The 13,793-nt window shown below is 40.9% G+C and overlaps 4 protein-coding genes across 5 annotated transcripts; 3 read left to right on the top strand and 1 right to left on the bottom strand.

The window, feature by feature from the left end:
* The first annotated feature begins 2,323 nt into the window (after nucleotides 1-2,323).
* LOC6586521 lies at nucleotides 2,324-4,371 on the top strand. Its single transcript, XM_002012096.4, has 3 exons — nucleotides 2,324-2,556; nucleotides 3,418-3,595; nucleotides 3,859-4,371. Exons 1-3 carry the CDS (start codon nucleotides 2,545-2,547, stop codon nucleotides 4,095-4,097), a joined length of 429 nt encoding a protein of 142 aa, XP_002012132.1. The 5' UTR covers nucleotides 2,324-2,544; the 3' UTR covers nucleotides 4,098-4,371.
* A 470-nt stretch (nucleotides 4,372-4,841) lies between these two features.
* Nucleotides 4,842-7,038, top strand: LOC6586520. Its single transcript, XM_002012095.4, has 2 exons — nucleotides 4,842-5,525; nucleotides 5,625-7,038. The coding sequence occupies exons 1-2, from the start codon at nucleotides 4,860-4,862 to the stop codon at nucleotides 6,834-6,836; spliced, it is 1,878 nt and encodes a 625-aa protein (XP_002012131.4). The 5' UTR covers nucleotides 4,842-4,859; the 3' UTR covers nucleotides 6,837-7,038.
* On the bottom strand, nucleotides 7,016-9,598 carry LOC6586519. Of its 2 annotated transcripts, XM_002012094.4 has the most exons (6): nucleotides 9,517-9,598; nucleotides 9,311-9,423; nucleotides 9,081-9,248; nucleotides 8,142-9,012; nucleotides 7,743-7,894; nucleotides 7,016-7,678 (listed from the first exon to the last, which is right to left on the bottom strand). In XM_002012094.4, the coding sequence occupies exons 3-6, from the start codon at nucleotides 9,155-9,157 to the stop codon at nucleotides 7,060-7,062; spliced, it is 1,719 nt and encodes a 572-aa protein (XP_002012130.2). In that variant the 5' UTR covers nucleotides 9,158-9,248; nucleotides 9,311-9,423; nucleotides 9,517-9,598; the 3' UTR covers nucleotides 7,016-7,059. The 2 variants fall into 2 exon arrangements, with proteins under 2 accessions (XP_002012130.2, XP_043866265.1); XM_044010330.1 differs by having other exon boundaries at nucleotides 9,311-9,535.
* A 71-nt stretch (nucleotides 9,599-9,669) lies between these two features.
* On the top strand, nucleotides 9,670-13,658 carry LOC6586518 (dolichol-phosphate mannose synthase subunit 2). The gene is made up of 2 exons (XM_002012093.3): nucleotides 9,670-10,402; nucleotides 13,509-13,658. Exons 1-2 carry the CDS (start codon nucleotides 10,294-10,296, stop codon nucleotides 13,649-13,651), a joined length of 252 nt encoding a protein of 83 aa, XP_002012129.1. The 5' UTR covers nucleotides 9,670-10,293; the 3' UTR covers nucleotides 13,652-13,658.
* Nucleotides 13,659-13,793: the final 135 nt, after the last annotated feature.

Raw genomic sequence — 13,793 nt, 5'->3', positions numbered from 1 at the left:
TTTGGTTGCCAAAAAAAAAAGAACCGAAAATAAAAAAAATATTAACAAAACAGAAAAAAGCAAAAAAAAAAAAAAAAAAAAAGAAAGATTCAGCAGTAGATGTAGTTGGCCTCGCTGCCCTCTGCCCAGGTACTTTTAAGAAGCAGAGAAGATCGTTGACATGGCGGCAAGTGGCGTGAGGTTTATTTCAATTCAGGTTGTGAAATACGTACACACACACCCATACTCATATGCATTTGTATTTATGAATGAGACTGGGTCCAGGCCGGGAGCTGGAACAGTTCTAGACCACAATAACAACAGTAAAACGAAAAAAACAAAAGAAAAAACGAAACTTCTAATGAAATGCATACTTTAGTAAATGCCAAAGCAGCTTTTTTTATTCACATTCCTGCTCGTTCCACGGATTATACAAGCATATATTTATATACATACATATGTAGGTATGCACATACACTCATCCATATGTCGGTTCGTATGTTTTGTATATTCTTTGATCGCTGTTGGCTTTTCACAGAACGTGCCGTCGTTCCCGTTAGACTAACAGAACAAAAATTGCAAAGGAAACAGGAACAACAACACACGTTCCAGAAAATGCTTCACATAGTTACGTGTACATGTGTGTGTGCGACGGGTGCCGTGTGTGTGAGGGCGTGTATATATATGAAAAGTATGCAAACTGCAATTGCGTCTTACTAAATGCGCACGCATTGCGCATACGACCCGTTTCCGCATGTGGGCAGTCCAGCTAAAGAAGCCAAACGACATTAAAACTCGGCCGAAAGTGTGCATTGACACTGGCCAAAAATATATATGTATAAAAAATCACGCATGCGTAATTAAGTACCAATAAAAGCTTACATGTAAAATTAGAACAACAAATGCAGCGAACGTAAATGCTCGACGTCGGCGCCATTAAGAGAAACCGTTAAATGATCAATGTCAGTAAAACGTCAATGCTGCAGCTACCAGCACCTGCTGGCGTTATGCTCTTCGCTCTCTGCTCTCCTCTCTTCCTTAGAATACAACATGTAAGGCAACAAAAGCAAAAAGTTCCACAAGTCGCTTCTTAAATACCCTTGTAAGCATACATAAGGGATTTTATTTGAAAAAAAAAAAACATTTAACCAATTAGAACTATATCGGCTAAGTATTATATAACGATTATTGGAAGTGCATTAAAAAATGTATACAACGATATTAATACATTTGTGTATATTATGCCTCTCAAAGATTAATAACTCAGCGTTGCACACCAGTTGAGAAAACATAAACACCAGACGCACGTGTAAGCAAAAACGAGAGCGCAATTGAGATGAGAGGGAAATTATGCATTGAATGTTGTTGTTGGCCTTGCCCGGTTGGGACTTTTGCCATACTATGTGAAAGTACTATTACCCAAACATGTGCAAGTGCTATACATGCATGAGTATATTTGTGTGTGAGCAAAGCGCAGCTGCAAATATATGTATGTATGTACATATATAGATATTTGTAACGAACTCACGAGTGTGCGCAGGCGTAATGTTTGTGACGTTGATATGCTAACCATAAAATGTTTATGAATGAAATGCTTAAATACACAAAAACTGACGTACACACACGCACACACCCACATACACATGTACACAGATACGCATATTTCACCAGAGAGCGTGCGTGGTAACGGAATCCCCCTAGCAACAAGGTAGATCAGGTAAATGGGGTAGCTAAAAGCTAGCCACGCGCTGCTGCTCACTTTCTCTGTCGCGCTGGGGCCAAGGCAGGTTGGCCGCGAACAGCGCCGGCTTCCTCATTACATTATTAGTAAATAATATTACATGTTCAAGGTGTTTGATTTATTGGCGCCGGCACACGTTGTTAGCACTTTATCAGCACCAGCAACAGTAAAGCTACGCATGAATCAGCGCCAAAGCAGCCTTGGCATTTCCTAAACAAACGAAAAGCAAAGATGGGAAAAGGCAATTATGTTGAAATAACATTGGCATTTCCTAAAAAATTCCCTTTAAAAAAAAAAAAACAATGATGGGAAATTATGCAGTTAATTGGCATCCTTTCTTGTCTGACGTCGGTTCAGTTCTAAGCACAATGTGTGGTTGTTGCTTTTGTTGTTGTTGCGGCGCTGGCGCGCCTTTTCGCTTACGCATGCGTACGTTCGCGAAGCGAGCGCTGCTCTCTTTACCTACCTCCTACCCAGAGAACGCGACGCTGCTGTTGCTGTTGCTGCTGCTGCTGCTCCTGCGCTCTGGCTCTGGCTCTGGCTCGGCCCCTGTATTTGCATACGTATAAAAGCTAACAGCATTGGGCGAAGCTTTCATTTGAGTTCGCAGCTTATCAGGTGACGGGTCGGTGGCTGTTTTTCGTTTGATTTCGCTTTGCCGCCAAAAAGCAAACACTTACAAAAATAACACGTATACGTCGCGTTTGCCAGTGGGGCAGGTGCAAGTGCATATAAGGCAATTTTACAAATACCAATTGGAATTAATTAAAAACAATATTTAAAAATAAAAAATATAATAAAATACACAATCTATAGCAACAACAATGCACGTTAAGGTGAGTTGCAATAAAATGTTAAAATGTTGTTTATTTCAAGTCGTTTAAAAATCCCTGAGAAGACAATTTCAAAAGTTTATGTTGCAAATTTCCCAGTGTTTTGTGCAATATGTCTGGGAATGATGGGAAATTTACAGCATAAATATTGAAACTCACTTAATGGATGCTAAATATTTTTTATTGCCGTTTTATCGATTGCCGCTCAAAGAGGGGTGTGTACCATGCAAACCTGTCGACAGGTAGCAATATCACCTGTATGGTGCTAAAAATAAATGTCAAGCAAATGCGCTTTTGTTCTCTGTAAGAAATAAAATAAGCATAAGCCCAATGCGGAAATGCTTATTACATAATTCCCATTATAACTCTGTGTGTCGGGGAAGTCGGGGAAGTTTTCGCACATTAAAACGGGCAATTTGGCTGCGACGACTTGCAAATGCGCTCCAGTTTTTAAAGATTTTTGTGCCCGACTTGTGACCCAGTTTGTTGGCCCCAAACCATCAAGCCGACAAGGACAGCGGCGTCACGACGCGTCGTCAGCTGTCGTCAGTCAAAGCTGTTTGCTTATAAATGCATATGCAATTTCAGATACATATGTATGTACTCAGGTATGAGATGCAGATACACTTAGAGATATAGATACAATGCGAGATGTAGATACAATTAGAGGTGCAGCTGCAGATTTAAGATGCAGATACAATTAGAGCTACAGGTAAACTTACTATTACAGATACAATTAGAGACTTAGATATCGGTTGAGCTAGATAGATACAGATAGATTTGATACAACTGGCGATGCAGATACTCATTGAGATATATATTTCACTTTTTCCTATCATCTTATTTATGTTCTTTCCCTTGCAGCTAATGTTGTTCGCCCTAATCCTGGGCAGCTGTCTGCTAAGTGAGACGCGTGCCTACTGCTCGCTGGACAAGATGAAGGCATTTGCCATGGAGGCCTGCGAGCGTCTGTTCCAGAAGGACGAGCCCAGAGAGAGACGGTCTATAGACTCCAGCTGGCATCATAAAAATAAGCTTTCACGTAAGTATAAACATATATGTATATCTCAATTTAGTATGAAATGCATATTTAATAAGGTCACAAAGTCAGTCAACCCAGAGTCAAAAGGAAACGAACTCGGAAATGTTTACAAAAACTATAAAAAATCAATAAAAATATTTAAAATATTTAATATTTAAACAAAGCGCAGTCTTACACGATTTCAAGGCGCAAGTTCAAGTTTAAATTGAAATGTAATATTTTTCAAAATAATTGATTTTTATTCTTCTTTCTGCCCTTTGCAGATGGCAAGATGGATAAGAAGACGCCACATGGCGTCAAGCGCAGCAGCTTTCCAACTGGGGGCTACTTGAAGGTCAGCAGCGATCATTATCATCGACTCATCCATCTGGATGTACTGCCCCGTTACAAGCCGCTCAAGCACAATCAGGAAAAGCGCCATAAGCGCGACAGTTCGGACAAGAGCTACAACAACATCTCCTACTGTTGCTTCAATCGCTGCAACGAGGATTTCTTCTGCTAAATGTTGCCCCATCACGGAGGCATCGCTAGTCAGCAACAGATTCCGTCCTTATCAAAGACATATTCAGAAATATGATCTTTAAGTCGCGCTCTCACTCTTATAGAGTAGGTACCTTATATGGCTGATCCTCGCAGCGGGGCAGCTCGTCTTGCCACAGTATTACAGAGTAGAACAATCTATCAAGTATTAAGCTCTAAGATCCTAAGTTTATCTTTAATATGTATCGTATAATAAATATATATATATTTATATTTCTATATATAACAACTAGAAACTTCTGTGTTTGCATTCTGAAAAGTTTGACTCTGTGAGATATACAAACGTTTGCGCCTTTCCATATTCTGCAGCTCAGCCTCTATTTTTCTCTCTTTCTGTTTCACTTTTTTACTCATATTGATTTTTACTCTTACTATCATCGCTCTCCATATCCATATTCAGATATATAATTATCTGTCTCTCTCTCTCTCTCTCACTCTCACTCTCACTCGCTCTGTCACTCTCACTCGCTCTGTCCTCTCACTCTCACTCGCTCTGTGATTCTCACTCTCACTCCCCATCTTGTTGATCAAGCCTATATATATACATATGTTCTGCTTCTTCCTCCTCCTCTTTCTTCTATTATGTAATAATCAGAGCTGGTCGATTGCAATTCTGTGAAATGCAAGCGGCTCGAACAGCTGCTACTGCATTACGTATTTCAAAAGCTTCCCATGACATGATCGAAGCTTCACTGTACTGGCTGCAGCCGCCGGGCTAACAACTATGTGGAATGCGAAAGTCTTTTTGAATGTAATTCTCTGGCTCTCGTTTCTGCAGAGCGTTGCATTGGGAAGTAAGAAATACATTGTAAGTTCGACCACGTGTAAGATCGAAGATGCGGATCCCTTCGATGCGGAGGTGAAGAAAAATTTCGTGCGCTACAAGTACAACCGCTGCTCTGCCCTGCAGCCCCTGACTTGGGTGGCATACAATGAGAGCGTGCGGCGCTATCAGCTGCTCGTCAATTGGGATGGCTTCAAGGAGTACTTGAAGTTGGATCTGGATCTGACAGTTCCCTTGTCCGGGCCGCCCAAATGTTGCTACATGGCCGTGGAACAGCAAGCTGAGCAGCTCATTGACTTCGGCAAGCATTGCCAGCAGTTTGCCAGTAGCGCCCAGCTGTCCGATTCAGCAATTGGCTTCATCGTGCGTTGCTATGCGCAAGGCAAGCGCATCTATACGAATGCACATGCGACTGTGCCCGAGCAGCGAGAGGTGCAGGAGCGCCTGACGCAGTGGGCAGGTCAACGTGGAGGCGAACAGCCAGCGCTCAGTGTGCTCCTGATTGGCTTGGACAGTATCTCCCGCCAGCAGCTGATCCGAGCAATGCCCATGACCAAGCAGCAGCTCGATTCCAGTGGCTGGTTCGAACTGGCAGGCTACAACAAGGTGAGTAAAAGAATTGGGGAAGATAGAGATAGAGAGAGAGAGAGAGAGAGGGAGGGCAAGAGGGAGAGAGATGTCATTAGCTTCTTCACTACCTTCTAGGTGGCAGGCAATACGGTGACCAATTTGCTAGCTCTGACCACCGGCTACAATCGTACCAGCGCCATCTCCCTTTGCGATCCACGCGAGGAGCTCGGATTGGAGCGCTGTAAATTCATCTGGAAACTTTACAAGCAGCTGGGCTATGTGACGGCCTTTGGAGAGGACGAGACCCTCAACAACACATTCAATCCGAACTTGAAGGGCTTTCGCGATGCGTCCGTAGATTACCATCTGCATCCGTATCTGATGGCGGCCAAACAGTGGCTGCACGTTAAAACTGAGGACTCTCAAACTTGTCTGGGCTTCCGTCCTTCGGCGGAGCATGTTTATGAGTATGCTCTGGAATTCGCACGTCGCTACCTCAACGACAGCTTCTTCGGCTTGTTCTGGACGAATATGCATAGCCAAGGAGGCAGCATCTCCCGCACAGCTCTCAGGGATGAGTATATGGTTGAGTATCTCAGCCGTTTGCGGAATCACGGCATTCTGAATCGGAGCATTGTGATCTTTCTAAGTGATCATGGTTTAAGGGCCGGTCCAACATGGCAGACACCGCTTGGTTGGCTGGAGGATCGTTTGCCGTTCCTATACATTTGGCTGCCACTTCATCTGCAACAATCCCATCCAGAATTTGTGAAGGCTTTGAAAGTGAATCGGAAACGTTTGACAAGCCCATATGATTTGTATGCCACATTGAAGCACATACTCCGCATAGGGAGTCCGAATCATCTAGACGAGCTGCTGGGCGATTCCCTGGACTGCCCCAATTGCCGGAGCGTCTTTCTGCCAATTTCCAGCAATCGAACCTGCTCGGATGCTGGCATTTCGGATCATTGGTGTGCCTGCAGATCGTACAATAGATACAAACGATTTTTGGAGAGGGATTACTTAATGGCCGCCCTAGTGGTGCAGCATGTGAATAATAGGTATGATAGCTATGCGAGTAAGAAATTCGCAGGTCGCTGCCAGCCCCTTACTTTGGCTAACATCACTAAAGCCTATTTGGGGAGGCCTCATAAAGCGGATAGGTCTGGCATTTCCCTCCATCGTATACAGGTTATGATGGCACCCACGCATTCCACTTATGAGGGAACCATATTGTTCAATAACAGCTCCAAAGAAATGCAGATCTCGGACATTAGTCGTATGGACAAAGTTAAGCCCAACTGCCTTGGCGAACAATTTCGAATTGTAATTTGCAGTTGTCGATAAACATTTGAATAAAGAACAGAACTGGCTCATGAACCAGTTGCAAGGGCACACAAAACTGTTCAGTTCCGATTAATTAATATAAACAAAATTAATAGGGCTGTTAGCAATCGATAGGCGTTCGAGGACTCCGAAAAAAAACCTACTGAAGCTTAATCTGAGCCACTAGCAAATAGTCCAAGTATAGTCAAAATATATTAAATTATATTTTTATAAACAATATAAATTAGAGATTACATGTATAGTAAACACCTTGACAATTATCACACTTCGTCTTGGTAGAGCTATGCTCGTCCTTGGGCCTCAATCCCTCGAAATATTTTGTAAGAATGGATAAGATTTCATCTTTCCGCTCCAATAAGAATTCCAATGTGAGATTTTCGTAATTATTGATGCACTGCATCAAGATGTGATAGAGCACCAATTCCGTGGATAGAAACGTATTCAGTCCGCGCTCAATGCTATCGAGATTATTCTCCAGAAATTCACGTGCCAGCTGTAGGAGCAGCTGCATCGCCGGCCCATCGAAGTATTTCACCAGAGCATCAAGCACGTCCAAAAAACTGCTCTGATGGCCTATGTGCTCCACAAACTTCGGGCCAAGGGATTTGCCGACGGAATCCACATTCAAATGCAGCTGACCTTCGCTATCCCGACTGATCAGCGTTCCTGCTATGGAAGCTAGCGTGGCTGCACCTTCCCGCAAATGCTTGTACGAGTTGTGCAGGCCGAGCAGTGTCTCCTTAATGGGTATATCATTCAGGGTGCGCACCATGTCGAAATGCTGGCCAGGAACATGGCCATTCAGCTTCGACGACTCTTTAGCGATCTGTCCAAAGGTTAGTCTGCAAGCAATTTAATCTTGTTAATAAAAGACATTTGGTTTGATTGTATGGTTTACACAACAACCTGGCTTGCTGGTTCACCGCTTGCCTCAAGGATTGGCCATTTGTCAAACGATTGACTAGGCGCAGATTGTTAATGGAGTGCGTAAAGATCAGCAGACTGGCGGCTATGTGGAGCACATCGATGCTGCATAGAGGCTGGTCCTCGTTGATTTTCTGCAAATGAGAGAACCGAAGAATAGTTAACACGAAGCCACTGTAGAATGCTAAGAGCTCGCAACTTAACAGTGAACTGTAACCAGACGCTATTCTGCACAATGTAAATAACAGAGCAGACTTTATAACAGAGTAAAATGCATGCACATATAACAGTGTATACCAGATTAAATGTATAAAATAATTATATATACGTAGGCAGACAAACAATGTATAATAGATAAGATGACATCAACGCATGACTCACCAAATACAAATCGTAAACGCTGTTGGCCACACCTGTGCCCGATATAACGATGGACGACACATTGATGCCCTTCACGGCTAGCTGAGCAGCTGCATTCACCTCTGCGCTCGCCGCACACAGAGCTGTGGTGGCTTCCATGGCGCCCAGGCCGACGACGCCGCCAGCTACGCCCAGCCAGCTGTTACGTGATTCTCGCTCACGCAGCGACAAAGATTGACAGTGTTGGCGGCGATCATAAAGGCAACTGATGGAACGTGCGGTACTGTAAGCAGCCGCAGTGGCGCCCACAACGGCGGCTGCCATCAAAATAGGGGGAGCCACGGGGATGGCCAGAGCAGCCGCCACGGGCACACTGGCAGCCAATCCACCAACTGTAGCCAAGGCATCGCCAGCTTTATATATGAGACCAAACGATGCAGGCGTCGCATGGACCATTAGATGTACTCCATTATCGGGATCATGGCCGAATCGATAGATGCCCTGGCTGGGGGCAATCATTGTGCCCTTGGGTAGTCTGTTGTGGAAGACATATTGTCGCCAGTTAGCGTAAACACGACCGTGCTCATCGATGAAGATCATGCAGCAGTTGTCGCTATTCTCGTAATCCTCTCTCAAGCATTTGCGCGTCCGTATTACAGGATGACAGCTGAAATTGGTAGATCGTAGCGCCTGCTCTGGATCCTTTTCTGGTGTCACCAGCACGTAGATAATCGCCGAAAGCAACATGCGATTTGTGTAGCGCCTCTGTTGCCACACATTCTCAAAGACCTTCTGTCGCTGTCGCTCCAAACTTTTGCTTGGCTCTGTGCTATCTGCATTGATGAGGTTCGCAATCTTCTGCTTGAGCACCTCCTCCTGATCTGCTGCAAGGCTGCAGAAAAATAAATTAAGTGTTTGCATGTTACATATATATACATTACATATATTGCATTAGCTTACGCATCCCAAATTATTTCAGAGTGTAGTCCACTGCTCAGTGCAAAGTCCTGTTGCACCTCGTAGACGGAGCGCGTCATTATTTAATTACATAAAACGTATCACAAATATTTATAATATACTCGATCATCTGTTTTCTGTTATTCGTTTGGTTGCCACGACAACTGTTAGCTGAGTGAAGGTGTTACAGATTTGAGGAATGTTTGAATGCGATTAGCAATGTATATACATACCTGATATGTTTATTATATTTAAATTACATCCCTGTTCTTAGATCCCAGTGGTTGGCGCGCGCTTCGTCCCTTTGATTCCAAATAATAAAGTTCTGACCACAGGGCCGCTAAAACTTTTGGAAATATTTCGATTGAACGGTAGATAGAAATAAACGAAACTTTAGAAACAGTTTATATTTGATTATATCATGATAACAATATATTACTATATTCAAGAGCTAGTTTAGTTTTTAATTCCAATTTGATTGGTCGCACACTTCATTTTAAAACGATACCAAGTACATAACTAGCATTGATCGATACCATTCAGATTCAAAATGCTATTGCGATATAGCGATATCTTAGCCTCATCGATATAATTTGTATAGCCCTGGCATTTTGTTTATAACTAAATACGCGCAATCGCCGGACACAGTTATGCGCTAGACTGGATGCATATTTTACCGTTGAAATTTAACTAAAGCAACCAAACACTGGCTAAACTAAGACAAAGTGCACTCAACACAGCAAAGCCAGCTGCATTTACGTAAGAATAACAAAAGTGCGCAGTGTGAAAAAACTCTTGAATATTTCGCGTTGGCCAAAAACACTCATGCCGAGATACCAAGAATAAATCTACACTTGTGCGTGCATACACATATGTATATGTATAAATAAATAAATGTATGTGTATACATAGGCGGCACGCAACTAACAATTGACATTGTGGCCACCACCTGTTTGTTTATGACGGCGGCAAAAACTTAAGATATTAACAAATCAAATCACTCATACACGCTATAGTTAATAAGCCCGTATGCATGTGTCGTATATACATTTATGTGTGTAGTGGTTGTTACTGCTGTTTATAATAACAAATAGTAATAGTGTAATTCAGGCTCGTGCATGTGCATAACCCCATGCGCAGTTAAATAGCGAAATAAAAGAAGAGGAAGAGTGTAACCTACTCGCTGGTCGCGTGTCTAATTTACATCATCTTATTTATGGCTTCAAATGCGCAGCTCGGAAAAATCATTTTGCTAATCGCGATTGCCGTATTCTTCTACTACTTCTTCTGGGTGGCAATACTGCCGTTTATGATACTCGATGAAGGTGAGTATCAAAACAAACATGAATACATGTGAATGCGTGTGTATGTGTGTGTACTTCAGTACATATGTACTTAGCTATGTGTCTGGGTGTGGGTCAATATTATTGTTAGCTTTATTAAATAATCTCAGCTTCCATCCGTCTCAGTTTCGCGGCTTTTGTGCGGTAATTAAAGTTGCACAGATTATATTCGGTTGATTCGTTTCAATTATAACTATATACATATGTGTATATGCATATGTTGTACATATGCTGATATATACAGTTACCCCGTCCCTATAGTCTCTCTCACTATCTTCCTTGCTCTCCCTTACATTCCGCCCTTTTGCTGATGATATAAGGTGTGAGCCTTGATACCCTGAACTTATTGAATGTGTATGAGGCGGGTATGATGATTTTGTGTGGAAAGCAGAAAACTAAAGACTTGAAATTTAAAATGTACAAAAATAATAATTAATAACAAATAATCGCGTTGCAGTTGTGCGTTATCAATTCGTGAATAAGTAAATAAATGATCGCAACATACCATAAATGTAGTTCTAGCTTACCTAAAAGTGCTGAAACGTGATTTGCTTATCAGCCGCGCCGTTTCCTATTTGTTATCTCCACAGCGATCGGCTGTTGTTACCGCTGAGAGCAAAAATATAACGAAAATTTTGTTGAAGTAACAGGCGAACAGAAATCAAAAGTAGGGAGGTCTAAAAACACGAAATCAAATTTTAGTTTACAGTGCTTTGCAGCGCTCTGTTATTTAACAGCATTAAACAACAGTGAATCATCTGTTTTACGCTAATACACTGTTAACTTATGTTTTTCACCCTATTATTCATTTCTGTGCGCCCAGTACTTCATAGAGTTGTACAACTATTTTGGTGAAGCACCAGGCGCACAGAAATAAGAAGTTGGGTGAAAAATGTTCACTAACAGTAGAGTAATAGTGCACTGTTACCATACTGTTATTTAACAGAGTAATAAAGGTGCGGTGACAGTGTATTAATAATACTCTGTTAACTAATGTTTTTCACCCTATTATTCATTTCTGTGCGCCTAGTACTTCGTAGAATTGCTCAGTTATTTTGGTAAAGTACCAGGCGCACAAAAAGTATAAGCAGGCTGCAACTTGATCTTTAGTAGTACATTAACAGTGCACTGTTACCGTACTGTTATTTAACAGAGTAATAAAGGTGCGGTAACAGTGTATTAATAATACTCTGTTAACTAATGTTTTTCACCCTATTATTCATTTCTGTGCGCCTAGTACTTCATAGAATTGCTCAGCTATTTTGGTGAAGTACCAGGCGCACAAAAACTATAAGCAGGGTGCAACTTGATCTTCAGCAGTACATTAACAGTGCACTGTTACCGTACTGTTATTTAACAGAGTAATAAAGGTGCGGTAACAGTGTATTTTTAATACTCTGTTAACTAATGTTTTTCATCCTATTAGTCATTTCTGTGCGCCTAGTACTTCATAGACTTGCTCAGCTCTTTTGGTGAAATACCAGGCACACAGAAATGAGAAGTAGAGTGCAAAATGTTCGTCAACAGTACATTAATAGTGTGCTTCTGCCATACTGTTATTTATCGGAGTGATAACATTATTCTGGTAAATAAAATGTTACCACTTTCACCCTGTTAAATAAGAAAAACAGTTTGTGTATTGATTGATAAGTATTATTTATTGCTTTTCAAATTCAATCAGTTTTTGCTGATTTAAATCTACATTTATTTCTATACAAATCTCTTAAATTATATCATGTTTTTTATCCTTTACAATTATTTATACACCTACATATCTCTTAAATAATAACATGTTCGGGCAACTTAATGCTATCCTGCGTTGTTTTTGCTTTGCATATGTATATCTCCTCCCATCGAGGATGATGATGTCCTACACACTTAGCTGAAGAAGCACTTTAATCTGAAAACATAAGAGATATTTATTTTATCATACAATAAAGAGCAGGAGAGCCGAATAAACATGTTTATGTTAATTCGATACGGCTTGGTACAGATTCACACTTACCTCTGACCACACACGATGAATGCTGCAGCTTGCATTTACTTTGCTTTTTACTTCAAAGCAAGAAAATACTCTCCTAGAAGAAACAAAAAGAAAATATCAGGGACCGCAAATAAGTGTTACGCATTTAAAAAAATTGAGGCTCAAAAGTATTCCCAAAAAGAGAGAGGAAAACACACATAAGGATATTTTTTTATGGCGAGTTCAAAAAAAGGATAAACTTTTATTGGTAATTTTTTATAAAAAAAATTATTTTTAATTATTAAAATTGATTTTTATGATAAAAATCAAAAATAATTATTACAAAACAATTTTATATAAAAATCAAATCATAAGTCTTATCTTTGATTTTTATAATAAAAATTTTATAATAAAAATCAAAGATATGACTTATGATTTGATTTTTATATAAAATTGTTTTGTAATAATTATTTTTGATTTTTATCATAAAAATCAATTTCAATTATTAAAAATAATTTTTTTTTTAATTTATCAAAAAATAATAATTATTTTTTAATTTTTTCCTATAAAAGTTATAATCGTTACGGTCCCTGGAAAATATAAATAAATAATATAGTATAAATTCAATTAATGCTCTAATTCTACATTTCTGTCTCAAATCCTATTTGTTCCCTCTTTACCTATCTCTCCCTATGTCTGCAGTCTATTTCTCTCTATACCTCTATCGCGCTCTCTTTCCCTACCTTTCTCTATTTCTCTTTCTCTTTTTGACTCACTCTCTATTTATATTTCTCTCTCACTCTCACTTGTTCACATCATAGGGTATTCCCGAGCCGAGCACAAACAATCTGAATACACTTGCCTTTCGGTGTTTACGCATAGCTTTCAATTAGCTGGAAGCAATAGCTAAATATTTGTATATTTTCTTACTCATGTGCACTTAACTGTGTTTGCAGTGTATCTTATGCTCCATAATACCCCCAACTATAGTGCTTGTGCTTAAATTACATGCGGCCAATGTCAAGGTCGTTTGACCACCTTGCTCTCAACTAGCTAACTCTCTCTCTCTTTTGTTTCTTATCTGGCACTCTGGTCACTATCTCTCTCTCTCTCTCTCTATTTTAGGTAATCCCATATTGTCTCTGTTTCCGCCGCTGAAATACGCATTTATCGTGCCGACTGTATTTGGGGTCATCTGCCTGGGCGGCATTGCCGTGTTCAGCTTCTATCACATTTGGAGCATTACGGCACAATCGAAGCGAACCTAAAGATCAGACCCCAAGAGCAGATGAGGCGAATTTAGGTGCGACGTCAGCAAAGAGGATCGACGACATCGACATTATCAGTGATTGAACGATTACAAGTGGCTTTCGACTGTTAGCTGTCGGCTTGCGGCGCATTGGAGCTCAG

The sequence above is a fragment of the Drosophila mojavensis genome, unplaced genomic scaffold (genome assembly GCF_018153725.1).
Source record: "Drosophila mojavensis isolate 15081-1352.22 unplaced genomic scaffold, ASM1815372v1 contig_74, whole genome shotgun sequence".
NCBI classification, from domain to species: Eukaryota; Metazoa; Arthropoda; class Insecta; order Diptera; family Drosophilidae; genus Drosophila; species Drosophila mojavensis.
Note: the sequence above shows the minus strand (reverse complement) of the source record. Positions and strands in the feature narration are given on the sequence as shown.